The sequence below is a fragment of the Ischnura elegans genome, chromosome 4, assembly GCF_921293095.1.
Source record: "Ischnura elegans chromosome 4, ioIscEleg1.1, whole genome shotgun sequence".
Taxonomy (NCBI): Eukaryota; Metazoa; Arthropoda; class Insecta; order Odonata; family Coenagrionidae; genus Ischnura; species Ischnura elegans.
The window spans coordinates 14800916-14826238 of NC_060249.1; the positions used below are offsets into that span (position 1 = coordinate 14800916).

The following is a 25323-nucleotide window of genomic DNA, read 5'->3' on the forward strand; positions in this document are numbered from 1 at the left end:
GGTAAATTTCTGAATCATCTTGGCATCAAACCAGCCTTCCACAATAGAAAAAAACTAAAATATTTGCTTCCCAGTGTAAAAGACCCTGTTGATATCAGGGACCAAAGTGGAATTTATAGGCTACAGTGTGGGGATTGTATGGCGTCATACATTGGACAGACGGGGAGAAGTCTGAATGTCAGAGCAGAAGAGCATAAGAGGGACTTTGAAAACAGGGAAGGAAAATCCCAGTTCGCGGCTCACCTCCTAGAAGATGGACACCGGGCTGATTTCATCCCAGAAATGCTGCAATGGGTTAATGAAGGGAAAAAAATGGACATTTGGGAAGAGTTGTACATCATTTCTGCCAGGAAAGATGTTATTACTAATGACCATGTTTTTCCCTTCCATTCTCTGCTCCTTGACCTCCCTCAGCTAATGGGGAAAAAAACCCTTCGAGCACCTGAAAATAGTCACCATCCCTAACTCACCCCAGACCAACGGTCAGTTTAAAATTCCACACCCTCCTTTCCACCCCACCTTCCACCCCCAATTTCTCAAATTTTTGCGAGTGTGCAATTTGTGTATATATATTGGTATGGTTAATTTCTTGATTTAGTCTTGATAATGCTGCAGTGCAGCGAAACATGTCGACTGTAGTAAAATAAATTTTTATGTGGAAAGTGCAAAGTGCTCTGGCTGTTATACTGGCATACATCTCTTCAATATCGTAGAGGGTAAGGAAAATGTAAGAGGAGAGCGCTAATGGCTCACTGTGCTGCACAGTATATGGCACTTATAATTACCGTATAAGCGCGTGTAAGAGGTGCACCTTTTTTCCCAGATATTGCAGCCGAAAATGGGGGTGCGCCTCTTACACAAACTTCTTATCTTCCCCCCCTCCCCTTCACCGGTTGCAAGTTCAAGGGGAACTGAGTGGCCTTGGTTTTCAGCGTGAGTCAGTCATCTGAAACCCTGGGTCAAAATCAAGCGGCAGGCAGGGGAGTTTCTCCCTTAGTGACGTATTTTTAAAATGCTCCTGTTTGAATTTCTTGCAAGCATCGCCCTGTCACGTCGGTATCCCAGAGGTGAACATTGAAAAGATCGCGCGGGGTGATTCGCTCCGGAGCGCGCGCTAAATTTATTGCCACGAGTGGGCATCCCGCGGCATTTATACTGCATATAGTAATATTGGTGTCAAATCCTGCGGTTGAAAAAATTCGAACGAGTGTGCTCACTGTTGGACTTAATGGTGGATAGAAGAAATCGGAAATGCTTATAAGTGAAGAGCGCTGAAGGAGAGGTCGAGGGGAAGAGGGCTCCCTCCCCTCCGTATTTAAAGCTACGAGCGGAGGAGCAAGGGAAGAACACGTCCGATCTTGCATGTGACGTCGTTGCCTTTAAATCGAAGGGGCAAAGGCGCAGCAATGTGATATACGCAGTTTGCGTTGCCTGAGTTTCCAGTCCGTCTCGTCTTGTTTGAATGCGCTTATGCTACGCTTGTTTCTTCCGAAATTGTGCTGTTTGGACTATGTTGAATATTAGTAGCCTTATTTTAGCTATAAATCGTTGTGTCAATCAATTAGAGCTCAAAAAACTTAAATGCTGTAAGATATACGTCGCGTTACATCTAACTATTTTTAGAACCTCGTGCGTGTCATAAAATTGCCGAAAGATATCGAGATATCTTCGAGCTCAGAAGGTGACTCACGTAGCATTTGACCTCCAGAAACTCGGGGAATTGAACCTGGTGGACCGAAAAAGGTCAGTTGGCGGAATGGGGTAGGGATGAAACACGTTTCCATTGTTCCCCTGCAACTTGATATTTTCCTGTGGAGTCTCGGAAAGGAAAAAAACGGTAGAGGCATTAGCTGATGGAGAGCCGAGTGTAGTTCCGTTAGGCCCCTTGCACACACACCGATTTTGGACGGCCGGTAAAATATTGCCCGATATTTTACCGGCGAAGCGATGCTTGCACACACGCCGGATTTTTACCGGTCAAACGATACGTTGCTAAGTTTTTGAGCCGGCGTCGGCGATCCACAGTGACAATAGCCGGCAGCTAACCGGTATTTTGCCGGTGCCGGCGTGTGGTCGGTACGTGTGCAAGCTCCAATGCTCTCCCATTGTTCACTATTGGAATGTGGACGGCCGATATTTTACCGGCCGTCCAAAATCGGTGCGTGTGCAAGGGGCCTTAAATCTACGACGTGGTTATTATCCTACGGCGCTGAGATTGCCCCGATTGTTGTTCAATCTCTTGGGAAAGCTCATGCCATTTGCCTGTCGTGTTTTGCCTTAAAATTTTCCACGGCTGCAATTCTATTGCAATTCTCCTGCGAGAGCTTTTAAACAAAATTGTTCGTGAGTAGGACAAGCAACGTAGAGCGATGGCGTATGCAAAGAGAGGATCGGAACTCTTTCTACTCCCTCTTATGCCGCCGCAGTTATCAAAATTTCCTCTTTCAAATAGTACTGAAAGACGACATTTCGATAACTGTCGAAATTCCAGGCATACGTCTGCAACACCGCACGATAGGATAAAAAAAATGCCGCAAAATTTTTTTTTCTTTATAGCTTCGATCCTCAAAATAGGGGTGCGCCTCTTACATGTGTGCGCCTCTTACACAAGCTTATATGGTACATATTATTAATTCCCACATTTTGAAACAGATTCCAAGATCCCAGATCTGTCTTTTCCCTGCCCAATTCTGCTGCATTTCATTTCTGTCTATTCAATGTTTTCCAGATCTAGAGGCACCCTGTCTGTGTCCCAATAATTATCATAGGTCACGGTCCCCAGGGTACATTCTGTATTGAAGGCTGTTGTCCACAGGCATAAACAGAAAAACCAGAATTTGTATTTTTTCAAGTCCTCAACTACATTTTACCTGTCCAGCTCATCTGGGAGAGGTTGGGAATTCATATACAGGCATCCCCCAAGTTACGTAAGAGATGCGTTCCGGCAGACTGTGCATAAGTCGAAATTTACGTAAGTCGAACATTCTGCGTTACTGCTTCAGAGATTTCGATCGGCGCGGTGAAATTCTCAGCGGAGAAATGCGTGGTAAATTCTCGGTGAAGTTTCATTCAATTCACTGCGATATTCATTAATTCTACCGCGTATTCTTACGTTATTAGATACAAAATCGATAAACATTAATATAGTCTGAGAGTTGCATCTCGAGCATTGCCAATCAAAATGCGTAATATTATTCCCCGAGTTGACCGATCGCATGGATTCGGGAAATTACGGTATGTCAACGCTACATTACTAAACTGAATACTTAAATTGATTCATTATGTTACACTGCGATCTAAGGGCCCAAAGAAAGCATTGCCTACCTACCTATAGTCATTATATCATCTGCCTTTAATATATTACGTTGATCGATGAATCTGGTGGTTTCACTGTCACAGTTAGAAAACGTAGGAGGAGAGTCTAGGATTACGGGCAAATAACACACACAAAAATACCAGTTAATTACTATATTCTTAGATACATTCACACGCACATACACTCAATCTTTCACGCACGGAAACATACTTTCATTCTCTCATATCTCAATAAAATAACATGAAAATATCATCATTTGAATATTTACTTCGCAGGAAACATCGAAGAGTATTTCCAATGCACGAAGCTAATTAAAAGTGAGCTTTTATTCAGCCAACTCCGTCATTAACGTGCAACAAAGTTAGTGGGGAAAAGCTTTCAATGACGCAATATTCATTTACAATTGCACACAATATGAGAGAACGAGAAAATGCAGCTTAATAAAATCTTCCGCCAGAAACATGTAAACAATTACGCAATTAATATCGTGTGTCAACTTTTTCTTAACTTTTTCGCGGCGTTCATTGCCAGCACTCAAAATTTCAATGCCGTTACGTGGGTACTAAACAATTCTTTTCCGCAATAAAGATTTCTGCTTGAACTTCATTTTCTTTTAATTCCACAGATGGAAATGTCCAAACTTAAGGATACAATTCTTAAATAGTTGAAAGTCGGAGTTCGGGTGTGTATGCTGTGTAACAAGCTGTACGGTATAGGAGTGAGCGCAACCACTTACATCGCTAGAACTGCAAATTTTCACGTTTATTGCTGACTTGGGATTTATTAGCGATTTTTCAACAGAAATTAATGGAAACTCCTTCGAGGAATGACAAAAAAGGGTCACTTCGTTATTTTTAGCACATATAAAAATCGATAACTATTCGATATTTTTTCTACCATAGGTTGTACGAGTGAATATCTACTTCTTCGCGCTCGCATTCGAAAATTAACGTAATCATTTGAAATACGGTTATCACTTACGTAAGTAAGGATTTACGTAAGTCGAGACATACGTAACTCGGGGGATGCCTGTACATCAGTGAGTAAATAAGTCAGTCACGCAAGAGGCTTCATATGTCACGGGAATGCTTCATTTGTCAAAATCGATGGAATTTCCCATCCCTTAAAATAAAGTCCCAAAATGAGTCCACAGCAACCGTTATGTTGTGACTCATGTCTTCAATTTACATGAACTTCTTCCTCATTCTGTAACAATACAACTTGAAAAGCACCTCCATTTACTGAACCCCCTTAGAACGAAGTCACCATTTTCCTTATCACATTGAATTCCTTATGAGGAGACTATAATGCAATAGAGTATACTGAGAATGAGGTCCCTCACCAAACTTTGGAAAATGTTGCCACCCTTTCAGCAGACACACACACACACACACTAGTGAAGAGGAAGGGTTGAATGGACATACCAGGACCTCAGCCTCCAGCCTTGCCCTCTCGTCTGACGCACACATCTCTCCTTCCCTCCTCATCTCGGCCAGAGGGCCCTGCGGCTGGGCCCCATCCCTCGGGATCACCTGATGGAGGTTTTCCAGCGCCCTGTTCTTCAGCTTCAAAGCCTTGATCTCTGCCTTCTGCTTCTCAGCCACACTATAGACCCACCTGAAGTCCTCCTGAAAAGTTATACATGGAAGAAGAAGGAAAAAATTGAAAGGAGAAATTGGCACATCAAAATATCCAGGACAACTGCATGGACTAGCTCAAAAGCTTTCAAATCTATAGTGGGGTCATAGTGAAAGGACAAAATTGTATTTTCCAAAGAAATTAAATAATTTATGGTCTTTACATAACGTCCTTACAGGAGTCCACAGCAGCTGTATTATTTGTGACTCACATCATTACTCTAAATGAACTTCTTGTTTCTTTCAATACAATGCAACTCACAAGAAGTAATTTAACAGGATTTATTTAATAAATTTTGAACGTTTGACATTTCCCTCACTACCCTGATTATCCAGTCCCGCAAAACCCCAGTCGGTATATGTTTTGTCCATTCACCCACCTCCAGTTAAAAGATGAATCTGGTAATATAATTAATGATCCATCGAAATTAGCTGCAGCATTTAACGATCATTTCTCGCAACCAATGGTTCAACTCCCACCCCTGGACGTCCATCTCACCAACCCAACTGTTCAACAGCTTCATTATTCCTTTACCCCTGCTCTGAAACTGAGTTAACCTCTATTATCCGCAAGTCTTGCTCTAAATTTTGTGCAGGTACTGACGAAATACCATATCACTTAATACGCCTGTCTTATGATTATATTAAATCACCTCTTTTTTTCCTTGTTAATGCCTCATTACAACAAGGAGCATTTCCTGATTCTCTAAAGGAGTCTAAAGTAATACCACTCTATAAGAAGAAGGGCTCTATCCATGATTTCAGCTCCTATCGACCCATTTCACTTATAAATCAGTTTGGCAAGGTTTTTGAATTAACTTTTTATAGAAGACTGACCTCTTATTTAGAGTCAAACAACTTCCTATCACCTTTTCAATATGGCTTCCGTAAGTACAGATCTACCAGTCATGCTATTGCCCAGGTAGTCGACAAAATTTTAACAGCACTAGACCGCAAAACGGAAGTACTTGGCATATTTTATGACTTCTCCAAGGCTTTCGACAGTGTCAACCACCGTATCTTGCTGAATAAGTTACCCTCTTTTGGCATAAGAGGTATTCCCTTTCACTGGGTAGAATCATACCTCTCCAATAGATCTCAAATTGTCTCAGTGGTGTCGAATGGTCATAAGTTCAATTCTCTTCCGAAATTTCTGACCCAAGGTGTTCCTCAAGGATCTATTCTTGGCCCAATTCTATTTTTATTATACATAAATGACCTCACCAACTTTGTATCCTCTGCAACTGGTATTCATCCAGTATTATATGCTGATGATGCCAATTTTATTATAACGTCCTCAACTGTCAAAGGGTTACATACAGCAGCCAACTTTGTCTCCGATCAGGTTCTTACTTGGTGTAAATTGAATTGTCTTAATCTCAATGTCACAAAATCCCAACTTATTTACTTCTCTAATTTCAACAAAACCCCTAGTTTGCTTAATGTTGACCTAAATGGAACATGTATTCCACAGGTTGACGACACCATGTTTCTGGGAATGAATATCGATGCGCATCTTTCCTGGGAAAAACTTGTCTCTAATCTAGCTGGTCATCTTAGCTCTAAGTGTTTCCTAATCAGATCAATTAGATCCACTGTATCCATTGATGTTCTTCTAATTATTTACTATGGGGAATTCTACCCCCATTTACTATACACCATTCTACACTGGGGCTCTTCACCCCATGCAGTGACCATTTTTAAAATCCAAAAAAGAGCTATACGTTTGATTGCAAACAAACCATGTAGAACCCCATGTCGCCCTTTGTTTAAATGTCTCCGCGTGCTACCCATTCCCTGTGTCTACATACTTTCTGTTTTATTATATGCCAAGTCAAACTTTAAGGACTTTGCGCTAAACTCGGATATTCATAACCAGGGTACTAGGCAGCAGGGAGACTTGCATATCCCATTTGTACGTACTAAGAAAGCTATCTGTGGCTTTAAAACAATGACTCTAAGGCTTTATAACAAGCTTCCGAAGAACCTAAAAGCTCCCATGAGTTTGTCGACCTTCAAAACTAAGTGTAAAAACTTTTTATTATCCAATTGTTTCTACTCTGTTGATGAATATTTATCTTTGTAACTGCCTTTGTATTTAAACTGCCATTTTGTATATAACTTGATTTTGTATTCATGACGTGCCATATACAATGTATGTACAATACTTGTCGTCTGGCAAATTAATAAATTATTATTATTATTATTATTATTATTGGGGAACTCTTGTTTTGAGCCAACACCGTGAGGGTACGGTTGGCATGTGGCTGTGGTTGACGCGCTCACCTTGAGCCTAGAATGTTCGTCCCGCAGGTTGGCGAGTGAAGAGGAGGTGGTGTGCATGGTGTTCCTCTCGGCCTGCAGCACTTCCTTCAGCTGCAGCAGCGCCTTGCCACACGCCTCTGCGTCCACCTTGGCAGCCCGCGCCTCCGCCCTCGCCACGTCCCTCTCGCGAGCCACGTGCTCATAGTCCGAGGTCAAGTCGTTGTGGAGGCAGTCCAGTTTCTCCTGCGACTGCAGCAACAGCTTGCGCATGCTCTGCTCCCTCTCCAGTTCACGAACAAGCTGTAAATGGGCATGGGCATGGAGAAGGGAGATATGGGATTGCGTAACTCAAGCAAGGGTCACATTATTCACGGGAAAAACCACAGACTAGCTAGAATACTACCTTTATCAGGGCATCCAGCAGCAGTTCATTTGAAAATTCCCAAAGATTACTTTTTTGTAACTATAATTTTAATTTCTCCACAGGGAATATTGATTTTTTCCTCATTGACAATGAAAGATTATTTGATGTTTTTTGAATGATTAGAGTTAAAGATTATTTTGTTAAACTGCTTTAAAAATTACTTGCCAAATCAAACTTGCATGTTTGGAGGGAAATATATAAAAATGGAATTATTAAGAACTTAAACACAGTGTGAGATGTAATAGCATACACACACTTTCTTAGATTAAAACGATGTCTTGCTGGCACTCAGGAACATGGTTATATAACTGGCCAGCTGCTAGACTTAGCCAGGAAGGAAATGAGTATGCATCTCGAACGAGGGGCATCACTCACTTCATCCTTCTCTGCAACCAGCTGGGAATTGGCCAAGTGAAGTGCAGTGTGCTGATCAGTTAGGCTCTGGATGCGTGACTGGAGCGTTGCTATTTCCACCTCCTGGGTGACCCCGACCACCATTTTGGCGGCGCCCCTCTCCCGCTCTTCCCTCAGCACCTTCAGCTCCTGTTGCAAGCTGCACACCTTTCAAAGGGCAATCACAAAAGGCGTTGAGGAATAACCAACCCTCACACCCACAACACCTACTACAACTGTCAACTCCAATCATGGTTCCCAGTCAAACTAAATTATAAAATTCACGGTATTTTCAGGTTTTCACGGTCTAAATATCATCAAATTCACGGTCTGTTGATGAGCCATTTTAGGAAGAAATATTGATCACGTAACGATCACTGCCCGCACGGTAACAAAAAATATAGCATATGCGATAAACACAGGGAATGCAAAACCCAGGAATGAAAGTGCTCTTATGCTTCGCCTATCGTTAGTAAAATTTAGGGCCGGCTAAAGGTTGTGAGTGAGAAAATGGAGGGTGATAGAGAAGTGAAGAGGTGTCTGATTTCTCGCCAGGGTTAATGATCACTTTGGTTTAAGGTCGTCCAATCACAGCCTTAAGGTCTGTGTGTCGTCATGACACACAGACCAATATTTGCACTTCGAATATACGTGTGCAGATACCGTATATCTCCGAATATAGTCCCCCTCTGAATATAGTCCCCCCCCTAATTTTGAGACCCCAGTTTTGGGAAAAATTTTAAAATGCAAAGGAAGGCAGTTTTTCTGTGGTTAGCAAGTTAAGATTCTAGAGTCAATAAAAACTATTTTTTTCTGTGAATAATAAGAACAAATCTGTTCACACATTTTCCATCACAACAAAATAACTATTCCTAAAATATGTTGTTATCCATTGCATGTATCAGTAATTTATAGTTCCTTAACCAGATGTAATGAAGTAATGAGAAAATTTTTCAACTATCCAAGGCTATTGTATTTTTTTAAACACTCACAAATTATTAATATTTTTGATTTCCAAATGACTACAAACGATGTAAATATATAAGCTTTAACATAAAGCCCATAAAGAGTATTGCATTTGGCCCTGAAACTTCCTTAGACCCAGTGTAACACACCCATCAAGTCATGTCAAATCCAAGTGACTAGAAGATTTTAGGAAATCTAAATAAAATTGTGTTAAATAAATTATAAATATTATAAAAATATTGCCATCTAATGCCTGCTAAGCAAAATAATTAAACTACAGGACTTACAAACATCAAAGTAATAAAATTAAGAAATAAACTTTTTCCACCAAACATAAACACTGAAAAAATATGTTATCAATTTTCAATGCCTCATTGCGAATCATTGCATAAGTTACGCAAGGAGTTTCTGCTTTGCATTTGCGCACAAATTCGACGATATTTTCCTCTAATTCTATGAATCTGCCGCATCGAGACCCCCGAAATGACTTCCGCGATGTATTAGCGCTTTGCAATCTTTCCAAAGACTTTCTTTCCACGCCAAATTTTTCAGCCGCCATATGAATACTATGATTTACGGCGCATTCTGCAACGGCTATTTTTAAATTGGCATCGAAACTCCGTCTTTGATGGCTTCTAATCTGCCGCAGGATTGATCCTCATCTTTCTACTTGATCCATCACCTCACTGTTGAACGTAAAATTATTTTTAATGAAGAAAATATCGCGGAAATAATTGCGAAATATTATGTGACGTAATTTATCGATCCTACTTACCCTGGCGAATTGAAGATATTCCTCCATAAATTGATCGCACTTTCGATGCTGAGTCGCTGGATTTCGATCAAATGCAGTAATGCCGGCGCTTCTCGTTTAAAGCCATTGATTATTGCGCCTTTTCAGAAACAAATGCATAACTATTGCGCATTCTTGTTCTGTGAAGGCGGTAAAGGCAGTGGTTGTAAACACGAACCGCACGGGCACATGGACATAAAGTAGCTACGGCCGCAATGAAATGCAAAATCGTCACGAAAGGTTTACTTTATCTGTTTATTTTTCGCAATGATTTAAATCGTGTTACTATTAAATGAGCGACGGGTACATATACTATTGATTCAATTCTAGTGTTCGATTAGTGTGATAGTGTGTGTTTAGTTTTGATTTTAATTATTTATGGTTTTGCGTCATAAAGTGATCAGTGTCGATTGAATTATTCTAACAATACTTTTCCAAGAAAAATTAATGGCTACCCGATGGATTCCGTGAAAACGCGTATTCGATATGCTATTTGAATCGGAAGAATCGTATCTTTACAACATTTGTAGCAAAAATTGTCTTAATTTCCGGTAAAACGTGGCAGTATTTATTCATATCTTTGATTATAATCCTCATAAATATACTCAAATAGAAAGACTACGAGAAAATTAGCCATTATGCCGTTATTTATAATTTGATGGTCACCTTTAGTATGCTAAATTGGATTACACTCTATTATAGTCCCCCCCCTTACTTTTCCTCGGCCATTTTTGGAAAAAAAGGGGGGACTATATTCGGAGATATACAGTAAATGTGTGGACAGTATCTGGGAGTGACTGACCTATTGTTCTTTTGATCCGTCAATTGTAGATCTAAAATCAAGTTTGAGAAGTTTTTAAGGTTTTACGACCAATTTCACGGCAATTTCCAGGTTTTTTCACAGTAGACAAAATTCACGGCTTATTCACGGTTTTAAGGTTTTCACGGTTGAGTGGGAACCTTGTCCAATGAGTGGCACACACGACACTTCAGTGCAGGGCTGAGCTCAACCCACTACCACTTCACTAGAATGAATTTCGCCGAAATGTTCAAAGACTTTCTATCTTAGTAGATGGTTTGACCTCTCATTTAGACAAAATAAAGAGTGCCTTTTACCACAAGCTATCATCATATGAACTCTTCAGTTAGCGCCTTATTCTTATTCGTACACTCCCGATTATCCTAATGGCTAATTTAAATACACCAAAGGATGAAGTTCGCCATGAAAAAATATTTGACTTAGCCGGGATTCGAACCCGGATCTCCCGATTGCCGGTCAGGCGTGCTACCAGTTACACCACCAAGCCATCTTCTCAGAGCGAACTTCGGGATGGGTTTTACCGAACAAGAAAATCTTGAACAAGAAAAAAAAAAACAAAAAAAAAACAAGATCTTGTTCGGTAAAACCCATCCCGAAGTTCGCTCTGAGAAGATGGCTTGGTGGTGTAACTGGTAGCACGCCTGACCGGCAATCGGGAGATCCGGGTTCGAATCCCGGCTAAGTCAAATATTTTTTCATGGCGAACTTCATCCTTTGGTGTATTTAACTTTGCACCCGTGCGCGTGACTGCGTACAAAGTCACTTGCTCCTTCAGTGCTAATGGCTAATGATGGGGAGAGACGGCATGAATAATCGGAAAACACGGATAACCCAAACTTTCACTTAAATGTCTTGTAATGCTCATAATATATGTAAAAAAAACAATATTTTATTTATTTATTAAGTTATTCTGTTATTAAAGAGTTCTTTCCAGACTCGTTGAGAGGTTTCTTTGCCAGTTCGTTATCTTTTTAGTGGCGATAACATGGTTGCACTCGTATTATTAATGCTCCATTTAAGGCTTGGTTTCGAATACCACACATCCGTGGCTTTGTGATCACGGATACAGAAAAGTGGTTTGCACAAATTCTTCAAAACCACTGATCAGCGTCGGAAACTACACTGTCAGGCACCACGTCACGTAGTCGCATCTCGCATAAGGTGCCCGGGTTGAAAATGCTGCGCGACATGTATCCGTGATCAAGGAGCGCGGTAGTGCACTGCGAGGCTTGGAAAACAGGAACACGGTGCTCCCATGAATGCAGCCAGCACGTGATAGCTTCTGTTTTACGAAGGAGATTCTAACGGAAATAATAAGTCCCAAGTATCCTAGCATTTATGCCGTAATTCCGATGATTTTGTGTCCGATTTTTTTTATAAAGATCGCGGAAAAAATTGAGCAAGAGTGAAAATCATGCGCAGATAATCTGCAACCCGGATAAACCACAGCCAGATAATCGGAAGTCTGCGGTATATAATTTACAGAGCCTTGATCGACATAATTACTTTTAAAAGTTAGGGTAGATAGTAGAGATGTGCGAATAGTATCCGCGAATATTCGAATACCTCGAATATTAGAAAGTATTCGATATTCGAGGTTTCGAATAGTTATGCGAAAAGTACCGCCTCGAATACCTCGAATACTTTGAATTTCGCGTCATACACTGTCGCACGCACGTCGTTGGTAGTTTACTCGGAAAAATGTAGAGAACTCTAGTTATTTAGTGCTCGCAGCGCCGCTTTACTCAAGTTGACGAATTACATCAAATTCGTGGATTTTAGCGGTGAAAAGAGTTCAACGAGGGGAACCGAAAATGGTCGGGTGAAAAAATGCGAAAATCCCCGATTCCCCCCACCAGGAGAACCTCAGTACTGTGGGATAGCAACCTCAGGGCATTTCCCACGATCCGCTATCCCCCTCCATTCAGCACTCGCCTCACCCACTCTGACGCTTTCCTCTTCTCCAAAATCAAACAAAAGGTCCCAGCTCGCGCAGGGATCGCATTACAGAGACCCCTGCTTCGAAAAAAATATCGAGTTACGAGAACAATAAAAACGTGTTTCAGGCCCTCCCCCCTTTTCTCACCCACTGACCTTTTTCTGGCTACCTGCTTCGAAGTTCCCCATTTCTGGAGGTCAACTGCTGTGTCAGTACCGTGGGATACTTACATTAGCACATTTCCCAAGATCCGGTATCCCTCTCCATTCAGCACTAGACCTCTGAGGCTTTCCTCTTCTTCGAAATAAAAAAAAGGTCACAGCTCCCGCAGGGATCATATTACGAAGACCTTAGCTTCGAAAAAATACCAAGTTACACGAGAACAATAGAAACGTGTTTCCGGCCCTCCCTTTTCTCCCCCACTGACCTTTTTTTTCCTACCAGCTTCGAAGTTCCCCATTTCCGTGGAGGTCAACCGCTGCATGAGTCATCTATTAGCACAAAAGGTGTCTAAGAATGACTTTCGTCAATTGATGTTACACCTTTATTGAATTGAAATATTAGTAATGTGCGCGTAATTTCAAAAAGAATAAGACCAAACACGACGTATTTCTGAGTTTATTTAAGCATTTTACGCAAAGAAATAAATGTCAAAATACGACGGAGACTTAGCATTCTGGCGAAACTCGATATGAGCAGCAGAGCTTCTCGGAAGTTGATGAGGTATTTTTTTCCGAACGCATATATCAAGTTACAATTAATGAGTGGTGCGATAAATCTTTATTGTTACAGTCCCAGACAAAGGGATATTTTCTCAGAATATTTGGTTTCTCCCTGATAGCAATTCAAATTCATCTTCTTATCTCGTGAGAACTCCCAAAGATGGACTGAAAATAATTGAAGAAAATGCGGTGGAAAAGAGCTTGTACATATTTTGCAAAATGCCTCAGATTGTCAGCTAGCACTTGGCAGCAGAAGTGGGGGTAAAGCGATATTAGTTGAATTAATTATATGCCCAATTGTTTCCATAAAATTAAAATATTCATTAATCAGCTAAATTCCTGTTCGAATCATTTAAAGGAAATCAAAATTACTCCCCAAAATCTTGTGTTGCCTGCTGCATAAGCAACCGAGTCAAACATTCCAGCATTCATCATTTAGTATTCGAGGTATTCGAAATTCGAGGTATTCGAAATTCGAGGTATTCGAATATTCGAGCAATGATTTAATATTCGAATTCGATATTCGAATTCGAGAAATCTGCTATTCGGCCCATCTCTAGTAGATAGTAAAAAAATCGTACAGCAATACAACAGGCTGATCAATCGGCTGGGTGATTTTCAATAAGTCTTGAAATTAAATATTATTCCCAAGTTTTACAGAAGAAATAACAACATTGGAGAATATTTTAAATGTGACATAAAAAAAAATAGCTTTGACACATTCTTCATCAAATTTTAATAAAAGGCTGATTATAATGGTACAAATTGGTCAAAAATCCCTGGCTTTCTTTGAGTGTACCAGTTTACGGAGGATGGCACTATAAAGTTAATATGCCATATCCTTGGGCCATGATTACAATTGCACATATGCAAGTAACTTGATATTCTAGTAAAAATATTTTACAATGCAATAAATCAAGGGCTTTTTAAATCCCCCACCTCACACCTATTGAGGTGGCTTGCACAGAAGTATGCTGATGCAGACTTTCAAAGGTCGAAAAGGTTTCTCAGAGGAGCATGTATGATCTTACTGGGAATCAGCGGGTCTCTGTGGCAATGTATCAAACTATGCAAAATACTACGGAGCTAAAAAAAAAGCAAGAGGGAATGGCTTACTTCCTCCTCCAGCTTAATCACTTTCTCCGCACTGGCCTCCAGCAGAGGTCCCCCAGCTGAGTCTCCTCCACAATCGTCCCCATTCACTGGCGTGCCAACGTCACCACTGGACTCCACACTGCCTTCAGAGGCCTCAACAGGAGGCAACAGCTCCTTCACAATCCGCTGCATCTCTTCACTGCATTTTATCCTTTTGGAGTAAATATTACAGAAAGATATTGATAAAATGTGCATTTTCCTAGATATCAATAAGTACACTACTCTATATTGAGGCACATTAATAATTAGACTATCAGGAATCCAACAGTTGTATATACAGTATATAACAATTCATAACTTTAAAGGAGAAGGTTTAAGTGAAATTTTTTTAAAAAATCAATCAGCCAAACTGTCCCATTTTTAACATCTCAATTTTCACTTGAAAATGACTTTGATAAGGTATTTTAAAGATAAATAGTGTATACCTGAAAGAGAAGTGCTAATTTTTTTCCCAGGGTCAGACTTGATGGTTGGGAGGGGGGAGCTTTCAATTGCAACTGCAGGAACAGTGAAAAAAATTGACTAACTCCTTCAATTTTTTACACACTTTTTCAGTTTTAACTCACATTTCCCAAAATTTTTACAGACACAAAAATTTAATGGCAATTACAGGCTTTTTAATTAGGGTTGAAAACTCTGATTAAACATATTCAAATGAGTGATGTTAAGATACCAATCATGTGTTACATGACTCAAAGTGTTCTTTCGGGCATTTTCCTAATGCCAACGAAAATGAGTAACATTTTTTGAAAGGTAAGCAATGAAAATGATACACTTGATTATAAACTGGGACTGAGAATTGATGACACAGGAACCAAACCAGAGATGGAACCGACAAAAAAGTGTAACTGACCCATGATTGGTTAAAACTAGAGATGCGCGAATAGTATCCGCGAATACTCGAATACCTCGAATACTAGAAAGTATTCGATATTCGAGATCTCGAATAGTTATGCCAAATATACCGTCTCGAATACCTCGAATACTTTTAATTTCGCGTCATACACCCGCTTGCACGTCGTTGGTAGTTGACTCGGAAAAATTAAGAGAACTCTAGTCGTTTAGTGCATGCAGCGCCGTTTTAGGCAAGCTGACGACCTACATCAAATTCGAGGGTTAGAGCGGTAGAGCAGTGAAAAGAGTTCGACGTGGGGAACTGAAATTGATCGGATGAAAAAAATCCGAAAATCCCAGATGTCCCCCATCAGGAGAACCTAAATGACGTGGGATAGCAACATTCGCGCATTTCCCACGATCCGCTATCCCCCTCCATTCAGCATTCACCCCACCCAATCTGACGATTTCCTCGTCTCCGAAATCAAACAAAAGGTCCCAGCTCGTGTAGGGATCGTATTACGAAGACCTTAGCTTCGAAAAAATATCAAGTTACCGGAAAATAATGGAATCGCGTTTCACCCTTCACTCTTTCTCCCCCACTGACCATTTTCCCGCATCCATCTTTTGATAAAAATGAGACGAGGTGTTTACCATGTGCACTTTGTGGCTAATAACGACAGGCACTTTTGAATCTTCCCCAGGAGATGAAACTACCATAGGGAGACACTCAGGGCCGTGGGATAGTGACATTGGCGCATTTCCCACGATCTGCAATCGCCCTCCATTCAGCGTTCGCCCCACCCCCTCCGACGATTTCCTCTTCTCCGAAATCAAACAAAAGGTCCCAGCTCGCGCAGAGATCGTATTACGAAGACCTTAGCTTCGAAAAAAAATCAAATTACACGAGAACAATAAAAACGTGTCTCACGCCCTTCCCCCCTCTACTCACCCACTGGCCTTTTTTTGCTTACCTGTTTCGAAGTTCCCCATTTATGGAGGTCAACTGCTGCATGAGTGATCTACTAGCCCAAAAGTTGTCTAACAATGACTTTCGGCAATTGATATTACACTTTTATTGGATTGAAATATTAGTAATGTGCGCGTAATTTAAAAAAGAATAAGACCAAACACGACATATTTCTGAGTTTATTGAAGCATTTTACGCAGGAAAATAAATGCCGGAAAGACAAAGAAATACGAAGGAGGCTTAGCATTTTGGCGCAATGCTCAAATAGGGTGGTTTCCTATTATTTTTTTATTGCCTAAATCGAAAGATTATTACTCCTGGAGTACGTATTTAACGCTTTTAGATTTTTTTAGACGATATCTATTTTTGGCGATTAAATGAAAAGTGAAAAATTTCAAGCACGCGAAAACGCGACGGGTAAGTATGAATGCCGGGAAAAACTCCGCGTGACATTGTTCTGCTTCCCGTTGCCGCGAGTGAGGTGATCTTGGGGCGAGGTTCTGAGCACTGATACGACGCAGGATGCTAGCAGGTAGCTGAGTACCATGCTAGCTGGTAGCGGTTGGCTTAAATAAGGATTATTAATACCTCATCAAACGAAGGAAACTTTCCGACCTTAGGCAGTGTTAATAGGTGTTTATTAAGGCCATGTTTCCCTGAGCCCTGTGCCTCATGAATGCATTTCTAATATCAGACGATGTAAAACTCCTATCTACTCATATAGAAACTAGGTCACTGTGACGTCACGTGGAGTGGCATCGCATGGGCGCCAATCTGGCCTTTTTCAAATGAGGATAAAATTGACCATTGCCATTCGTATAAACCGGTATTTCTATAACCAAATAATTTGTATATTACATATTAATACACTAATGGGGGGTACCGAATCACAATCAATGCCTTTCGTTTTCTTTAATGAAGGAAACTACCCTATTGTTTACATAAAATTAAAATATTCCATCAATCAGCTAAATTCCTGTTTGAATCCTTTAAAGGAAATCACAATTACTCGCCATAATCTTGGGTTTCCTGCTGCATAGGCGACCCAGTCAAACATTCCTGCATTCATCGTTTAGTATTCGAGGTATTCGAAATTCGAGGTATTCGAATATTCGAGCAATGATTTGATATTCGAATTCGATATTCGAATTCGAGAAATCTGCTATTCGACCCATCCCTAGTTAAAACAATGAGGAGAGGGGCAATACCTGCTTACCTTGCTGCTATCCAAGCTTGGTGCGATGCTTGGCAGTTAGAATTAAATTTGGAAAAATGCGTCGTAATGAATTTCTGGAAGAAGAATAACTCCCTACAGCGTAACTATGTCATTCGGGGCGCGCAGTTAAAGGCAGTTGAATCTGTGAAATATCTAGGGGTTAGACTCAATAATGATCTATCGTGGAATAAACATATTCGAGAAATAACCGGTCAAGCTAATCGTAAAATGGGTTTTGTCAAAAGAATATTAGGAAAGTGCGACGACAAAGTGAGAGAAATTAGCTACTTTTCCCTCGTTAGACCACATTTGGAATACGCTGCCAGTGTTTGGGACCCTCATGAAAAAGGCTTAATAACAGAGTTAGAACGCGTGCAAAGAAGAGCTGCCAGGTATGTGAAAGGTCGTTACGATAGTCTTGTTAGTGTAACTGATCTCTTAGATAAACTCGGATGGGAATCTCTGTCGGACCGTAGATTGAAAAATAGACTAAACCTTTTAGATAAATTCAAGAGCAGTGTCTTTTCTGACGAAGTTAACCATATCTTGCGGACGCCAACGTACTACGGAAGATCAGATCATATAAATAAAATAAGAGAGATAGATTGCAGAACAGACAGATTCCGAATGTCATTTTTTCCACGATCAATAAGAGATTATAACGGCAGCAATAGAACGCGTAAATAGATTGCATGACTTGTAGTGTAGCCTACTAACCTATGTAAAACTTACTGCATGTTTCTGAATTTCTATTCTATATTCTATTTCTAACAGCATATAGTAGTATAGTTTGTTATTATACGGGACGTTTCTTGGACGGTGTGGTGTGCATGTGGGAGTCCAAATGCATGCTGCATGCTGGTGATTGATCACCCCCTGCCAAACACCCTAGAGGTGGCTCGCAGGGTAATTTGTAGATGTAGATGTAGATGTACCTGTCAATGAGAAGATCAGGGTCCACTGACGAGCCGACTTCCACTTCGGCCAGATTCCACGGCATTTCCACTCCTATCTTAGACAGGGCACATTCCACCTGAGTCAGTAAATTGTGGAATATCTGCCGCTTGGTTTTCTCCTGCACCAGATCGCCCTGAAGAGTGACAAGGGCTTCCTGGTCTTCCAATGCCTTTCGCTGAGATTCGGCCACTTCACGTTCAACATCCTGAAGCCTGACGAGACAGAATCGAGGGTTATAGTACTCACACCAACTCTCCATTTCCCTCTCTTTTCCCACACTTTCAACCATTTTTTTGTTATTTCTACTGTATAGATACCTTTTTCTCAACTTATACGCAACCAAACTCTACAAATGAAGTACCAAAATTAACAGAATTTATCAAAGAACATGCGACGGCATATCTTACTTCCTAAATATTGCTATTGTTTCCTAAAATTGGTTTTTAAATAATTAAAAAAAAACTGTAAATATTCCTGACATTAACGGCGCACAAACTGATACATTTGTTCATTTGCAACATTATCTCACATTCTTTAAATAACTTTTATCAAAATGCGGCTGATTCCACATTTAAGTCTCCTGTTGATACGTAAGTATAAGTCATCATATGCGTTTAACAGAGGATAGTGTAATTACTTCCAATGTTGTGTTTAAAGAGGTCCTCTGACCTCAATTTATACATGAACATTCCAATTAAATTTGTACATAAGACCCTGTCTTTTTTTTCTACATTTTAAAATTAAAAACGCGCCTATCCCCCTGTGGACCTGCATTGAAAAGAGCAGGGGAAGCCTGCTGGGAGCGGGCACATCACGCTCGTTTTTTTTGTTATTTCCTTGGCTTTACATCAATGGAAAAGCACAAGTGTTTAGGAATTTTACCAAAAAATGCTGCATGATATATTGTAACATAAAATCTTATTTACTCCTGGAATATGACATATTTCAGTCAAAATCCAAAACAAAACAAAATGCAAAATCTAGGCAGTATTTACTAAAACCTGAGATTATTGAAAATCGCAGAAAACATTACAAAAATGTGATTTATTATAAGCTTGCAGTTACTGCATCAATCTGATCATCCATTGCCCTTTTTTCTGCAACCTCCTTAGTTGCTAACGTGATCAACCACTATTTTCATCTTTCTGTTGCACATCTGAAGTTTTTCCCTGAACATCATCTAATTTCCTAAATATTTCCCTAATCTCTCAGACTGGTATGAAGCCTGTGTTACCGGCCAAAAAGAGGTGGAAAGCCGAATCTTTCATTTCATTGATTCATTCCCCTTATGACATATACACTTACAAAATATTATACAAGTAGTCCCAGGGATATATTCAACAATTACATGATTAACTATTAATTATGCCCAAGTGTATTAAGTAGTGATAGTTAATTTAGCTATACAGTAAAACTTTGATTTTACACAGTTGGAGGGACCGAAATATGGGCACTGTGTAAAATCAAAGTGTGTAAAATCAAGAGTTGGTATTGAGGATGAGTAAGTTTTCAGGATAACACTTGCTCATTATTTTTAGAACGCTTAGTCATACACTTTAATACAGTTCTGATTAAAGCCAGAACTGGAACCAGAAAAAGTCTCATATGTGAGATTTTACGGTAAAAGAGCATGAAATCCTTTTCAATGACGTCAGATATCATGGATTCAACTACTCATTTGGAGGCAAGAAAATGAAGCCTAATTATCTTATTCACTCACAAGCAATACCACAGATGACGTGTTACCTTAAGAGAAACAACGTTGCATTCCTGAACAATGTTTCCCATGGTTGAACAACATGGTTGAATTGCTAGCATTTCTGGCACTAAGATTACTTCTGTTACCCAGGAGAAATTTTGGAATGGTGACACTAACTGCTCGCAGATAAGCTAATTTTCGAAACTATTCTCATAAAAAGCAGTTTTCAGGAAATCCGTTTAACCACCTGCAGACAAACAAAGATTGGAGATTGAAGAAATGAGATATCTGAGGATAGTCATCCAAATTAACCCCATTATTATAGGGTCAATTGACGGTGCTTCGGCTATCTCTCGTAATAGCGGGGGTGTCGCTATAGCCCGTACTCGCTTTAACGAGGTTCCACTGTATTTAAATAACTGCGCAACTGCCGTCATGCCGCCAGTGATGAATAAAAAATGATTAATAGTCCGGAACAAATTTCCCTCTTTATAATTTCTGCGCATTAATAAAGCATTTTCCTATGAAATTTTAGCATTAGTAGATTGAATCTACCGGGTATAGCTTCTCCGTCGGCATTCTTCCCCGAATTCAGCACCGGGACCTTCAACTCACAAGCCGTGTGACTCATCTTCACGTAATATTTGCCTCCCCATATCTGAAAACAACATCGGACACTTTTTGTACTTCGATATAATGGTGCTAAGCCATTCCTGAGTTTAAAGGGACAGCCTTATCATTCACATCTTGAATTTGACTACAATGATTACATGACGATTGACGACGTGAGTTATTCTCCGAGGATATTAACTCCCATTCCGTTAAAAATAAATGCTTGCCACCAAGCAGAGTTAAGCTAATAGCTATCCAAGTTCCAACCATGTTGCATTTAAACCCACTGACAATGAGATTCAAGTTGAGTCAGTTCTGATGAGCGCGCCGCGCAAGCAACTTTCCCTCGCCTCGATTCGTCCCAAAGTTGTGGGGTTAGCCCGCAGAATGAGACAACGCATGCTGCTTTTACCATCGTGTTGAATCACCATTGACTTACGCCCATACTAGAAGTTCGAATATCTTTTTTGGATCACCTTGGAAGCTAAAATTTTGGCACAGCAGGATTTTTAATGGCTCATTTTGCCGTTATATTTCGCTGGGGCGACGGAAAATATAGAGTTGGCAAAATTCTAGAAAACCTTCCGTTAGGGATAGATATTCCGTAGTTCATAATTCCGGATTAACGACCATCTACTGTAATTACAATAAATATGTTATAAACAGCGTTGATCAATAAGTCGAATAATAAACGAAAGGTTAACATCTCCGGCGATCATCTGTCTTAATCAAAAGTAGTTACGCATACACGGCGATTGCCGTATGTTTTAGGTTTAGATATCCTTCTACGGCAAACTGATTGAACTAAGAGCGATATTCGCGTTCCTAATGGAGCCTGAAATATTACTGAGAGGGCGCAGGGGAAAGCAATAATTAGATTCGCGATGTTTCTAGTTTCGCGCTCAACAGCACGACGTCATTTCAACCATTCCTGTATTCGTTTTTGCAACTCATTGAGACGAATAAATAAAATAACTTCATATTGCTCCAGCCAGGATTTTCAAAACAAGCCGAGAGACAACTGCATAAAATCAAAATTAGCAGCCTATTTGGGGTGGGGGTTATGCTGCGCAAAATCGAAAAACTGCGTAAAATCAAGAAAAGATGTAAAATCGAAGTTTCACCATTTCAATTCCCTATGCTTTCCGGCTGAGCTGGGCTGCGTAAAAACGAGACTAGATGTAAAATCAAAGTGCGTAAAATCGAAGTTTTACTGTAATTCATTTCTTCAGTGTGCAAGCTTCAAACAACGTATTGCGTTGCTCAAAATGTCCATCTGCATAATTGAAGGAATGAAATGACTTGGGTGGGGAAGTAAGCATTTAAATTAATGGAGTCCAAGGCAAAGCAAAGAGATGTTTTTAATGTATGCTTCGCCCATGAAAAAATTAAACAATGGGAAAAATACACATTTTCCCCTTGAGTTTCATACGCAAGCATTGCATCCCATGGGCAACCATCCACACTTGTCACCTGGAAGAGGATCATTCCAGAAGTGGCAATAGGGTAGGCACAGTGGTCTTAGGAAGATTCACAGTGTGGCTGAGGCATATCAATAAAAAATATCAATAAAAGTAGTCCCTAAATAACAGTTCCTGAGAATGCCCATACGTACACAACCCATAAATACATTGCAATGAAGGATGAGTTGGTTCCATTCTTTGGTTCTCGGTTTGACTGGTTGTAGAGCTTAGAACCAGAATTGGAACCAAAAAGAAAAAGATCAGTACCAAAATAATTTTCACATAGCCCAGTTAGAAAAATTTTTTGGAACAAAATTTACATTTCATATTTAAAAAGAGTCACCCTTTGAATCCAATAACCAGTGAGATAACTTCATGTGTTATTTAAGGTTATTTTCATAACATCGTAAGGAAAATCAGTCATAGCTTTTGGAAATTAAGTGATAAAAATGAAACACTTGATTTAGAAATTCAACCATGTCAGGCGAAACATGATGGAACTCCGTCATGATGAATCGAAAAAAGGAAAGACAATGGCAGGTTCCACAATTTAATAAATACTGCGACCGGTTTCGAATACATGGTATCATCATCAGACCATACAAGATCATAAATTGTGGAACCTGCCATTGTCATTCCTTTTTTGATTCAACTTGATTTAGAGCCAAAACAGAGTGAATTGTGACTGAATGAACCCATATCAGTACCGACAAAACAAAGGAATCATCCCATGAGGTATAGCTGAATTTTGACTTTCTTAAGAAAAGTTCAATCATACCAACAATCAAAATCATAAGAAACAGAGAAAATGGGTGACTTCAAAATTAAGTAAAGATTAAAGAAACTAGGTGAAAACACCCAGTCCCAACCCACTTTGAGGCAATACAATTTTGCATAAAAGCCTTATCATATCATCAACAAAAGAGGAGTGGGTGAGAGGTGGTAGGGATGAACGAACCTGTTGACCAGGGCTTGCATGTCCTCTATCTTGCGAGTCATCTCCTGCATCTGATCTTCCCTCTCCTCACCCTGACAGACCAGCTGCTCCACAGACACCTCTTTGGCCTTTTGTCCATGCAATCAAGAGGAGAGACATTGTCAAAGCAACATTCACACAAGTTACTCAAGAGATAGCCTTCATATCATTACATATTATCATTTACAATGAGCAGACAAAAACACAGCAGCTAATATTTGCTTCCCATGACATTAGGTTATTTTCCCAGATACCACAAATGAGATTCCCCGGTGTCTCCCTAGTTTCCCTGTTCAAATCCCCACACTTTCCACAGATTATCCTGACCTGTAATAGCTCTGTATGCATAAACACGTGCTAAGTTGGCACTCATCTCCTCTACTGGCCATTTTACAAGGTACATTTACGTGTACAAATGACAGTCTTCTCCTACTCATTGAGAAAGAATCCATGTGCTTCAAAAGCTCCAGATATTTTTTCCTGAGTCAGTGTTCTTCATAAGCGTTTCTTTTATTTAGAGCTGGCGACTTAATGTTTTTATTATTATGTGCTACACGCATCATTTCCTTTGAAACTTTGTAATTGTACTAATGAATGTACATGAGACAGCAGGTTAAAATGTGAAAAACATTTTGTGCACATGACTCGATAATGTTTTACATGATGAATGCAAAGGTGTAATTACGTATTTTACATTTTGAGGTCAAAAATGATTGAATTTTGCAAATGTTTTGTTTTATAAGGAGCGATACAAAGTGCATTAACATTATTAACATATATATGAACACAAAACTAGGTTTTTAAATTCGCGTTCCAGCTTATTTTTGTACAGAGAATTGGATGGGTACCTCAAGGTCTTCTTTGAGATTGGAGATCTCTCGTAGCAAAGCAGTCACCTCCCTTTGGAGGCTGGCCACCTTGTCCCGTGCCTTCTGCACCTCCTCCCCCCTCCTCTCCTCCTCCGCCTGCAGCTTGCGAATCTCGTCTGTCAGACGCTGGTTTTCAGAGCGGAGCTCCCGCAAGCTCTGGTCTCTCCCGTCAAGCTTCGCCTGCAACAGCTGTAATAATAACAATGGTTTATTTGTCTGAAGGTCACATTATAACATGATACATATAAGATATGGAAATGACTAAGTCAGTGCAAAGATGACATTTCCACATAATATTACACAGGTCAATATCAAAGCCTGCACAATGGAAATACTTTGCCAATGGAAGTCTATTCTGCCCAATTCTGCTTGGAATTTATATGCATAAAATATTTATCAAACCAGGACCTTGAAAATAGAAAGGAATGCCCATTGCATGGTTAATAATCATCAAAGTAGAGACGTCATGCCTTCAAAAATTTCAAGGCTAGTCCCCTTGCAATCCTTACTGAGTAAGGATCAGAACCAAACCTGTTTGACCACGCTTGCTGCATGCAGGGACGGAAGGAAATTGAGACCGAGTTTTGTCGCTCTGGTTGAAAATGTTGCCATGAACTTTTTTTTCTGACGGGGCAGCTCCCTGCATTGCAATGAACAAATGACATTCAACTACAAGTCTTCATAAAACAAGGTGATATCACTCCAAAGGACAAGGTAGGCCCTTTGTAAAACAATAAAATGGAGGTATCACAAAACAGAGGTTATTTTACATAACTATCCTTACACATACGAAAGGGACCACAAGAGTAGTTTGTAAAATGGCGTCACTTCATTCATTAGACGTTCATAAAGGGGAGGTTCTACTGTATATGTTATATTGATAAGGAAAACTAACATTGCGTTTATTAACCATAAAGATATTAATTCACAGAGTAAAACAATTTTACGTGAGAGAACAGTGAACATAATACTTAAAGGCACTAAATGATGTCATTTTTTTACATGATTAGACAATTTTTTAAATAAATTTATGCCCATTTCTTTGGGATCAGAGCTAGTTCTGCACTAGTTCGAACTTGGCTTTCATGGAGATGTTTAAAATAATGAGTCTCATACCTGTTAAAGTTAGAATTTAAAGAGAATTTGGCACTTTTTTTAATATTACATTAAACAAGAAGTACTCAAAACGGAAGAGAAGAATGTTAAGGTTAGCACAGATAGGTCTGGAAGGGGAACCCATGAGCCTTAAAGGTCTTTTCTGTAATTTAAAAACTTAAATGACTTGTGTGGATAAACC

At 39.9% G+C, this 25323-nt stretch overlaps 1 protein-coding gene across 2 annotated transcripts in view; it reads right to left on the reverse strand.

Annotated features, from left to right (window-relative positions):
* Positions 1-25323, reverse strand: part of LOC124157077 (girdin) — a 62290-nt gene that overhangs the window by 18059 nt on the left and 18908 nt on the right. For both annotated transcript variants that reach the window (XM_046531552.1, XM_046531551.1), the window contains exons 12-18: positions 24006-24215; positions 23140-23246; positions 18386-18619; positions 14392-14581; positions 8018-8203; positions 7240-7518; positions 4741-4944 (exon numbers count right to left, since the gene is read on the reverse strand). In XM_046531552.1, the coding sequence (XP_046387508.1) occupies positions 4741-4944; positions 7240-7518; positions 8018-8203; positions 14392-14581; positions 18386-18619; positions 23140-23246; positions 24006-24215 (1410 nt within the window). The remainder of the gene's footprint in view (positions 1-4740; positions 4945-7239; positions 7519-8017; positions 8204-14391; positions 14582-18385; positions 18620-23139; positions 23247-24005; positions 24216-25323) is intronic.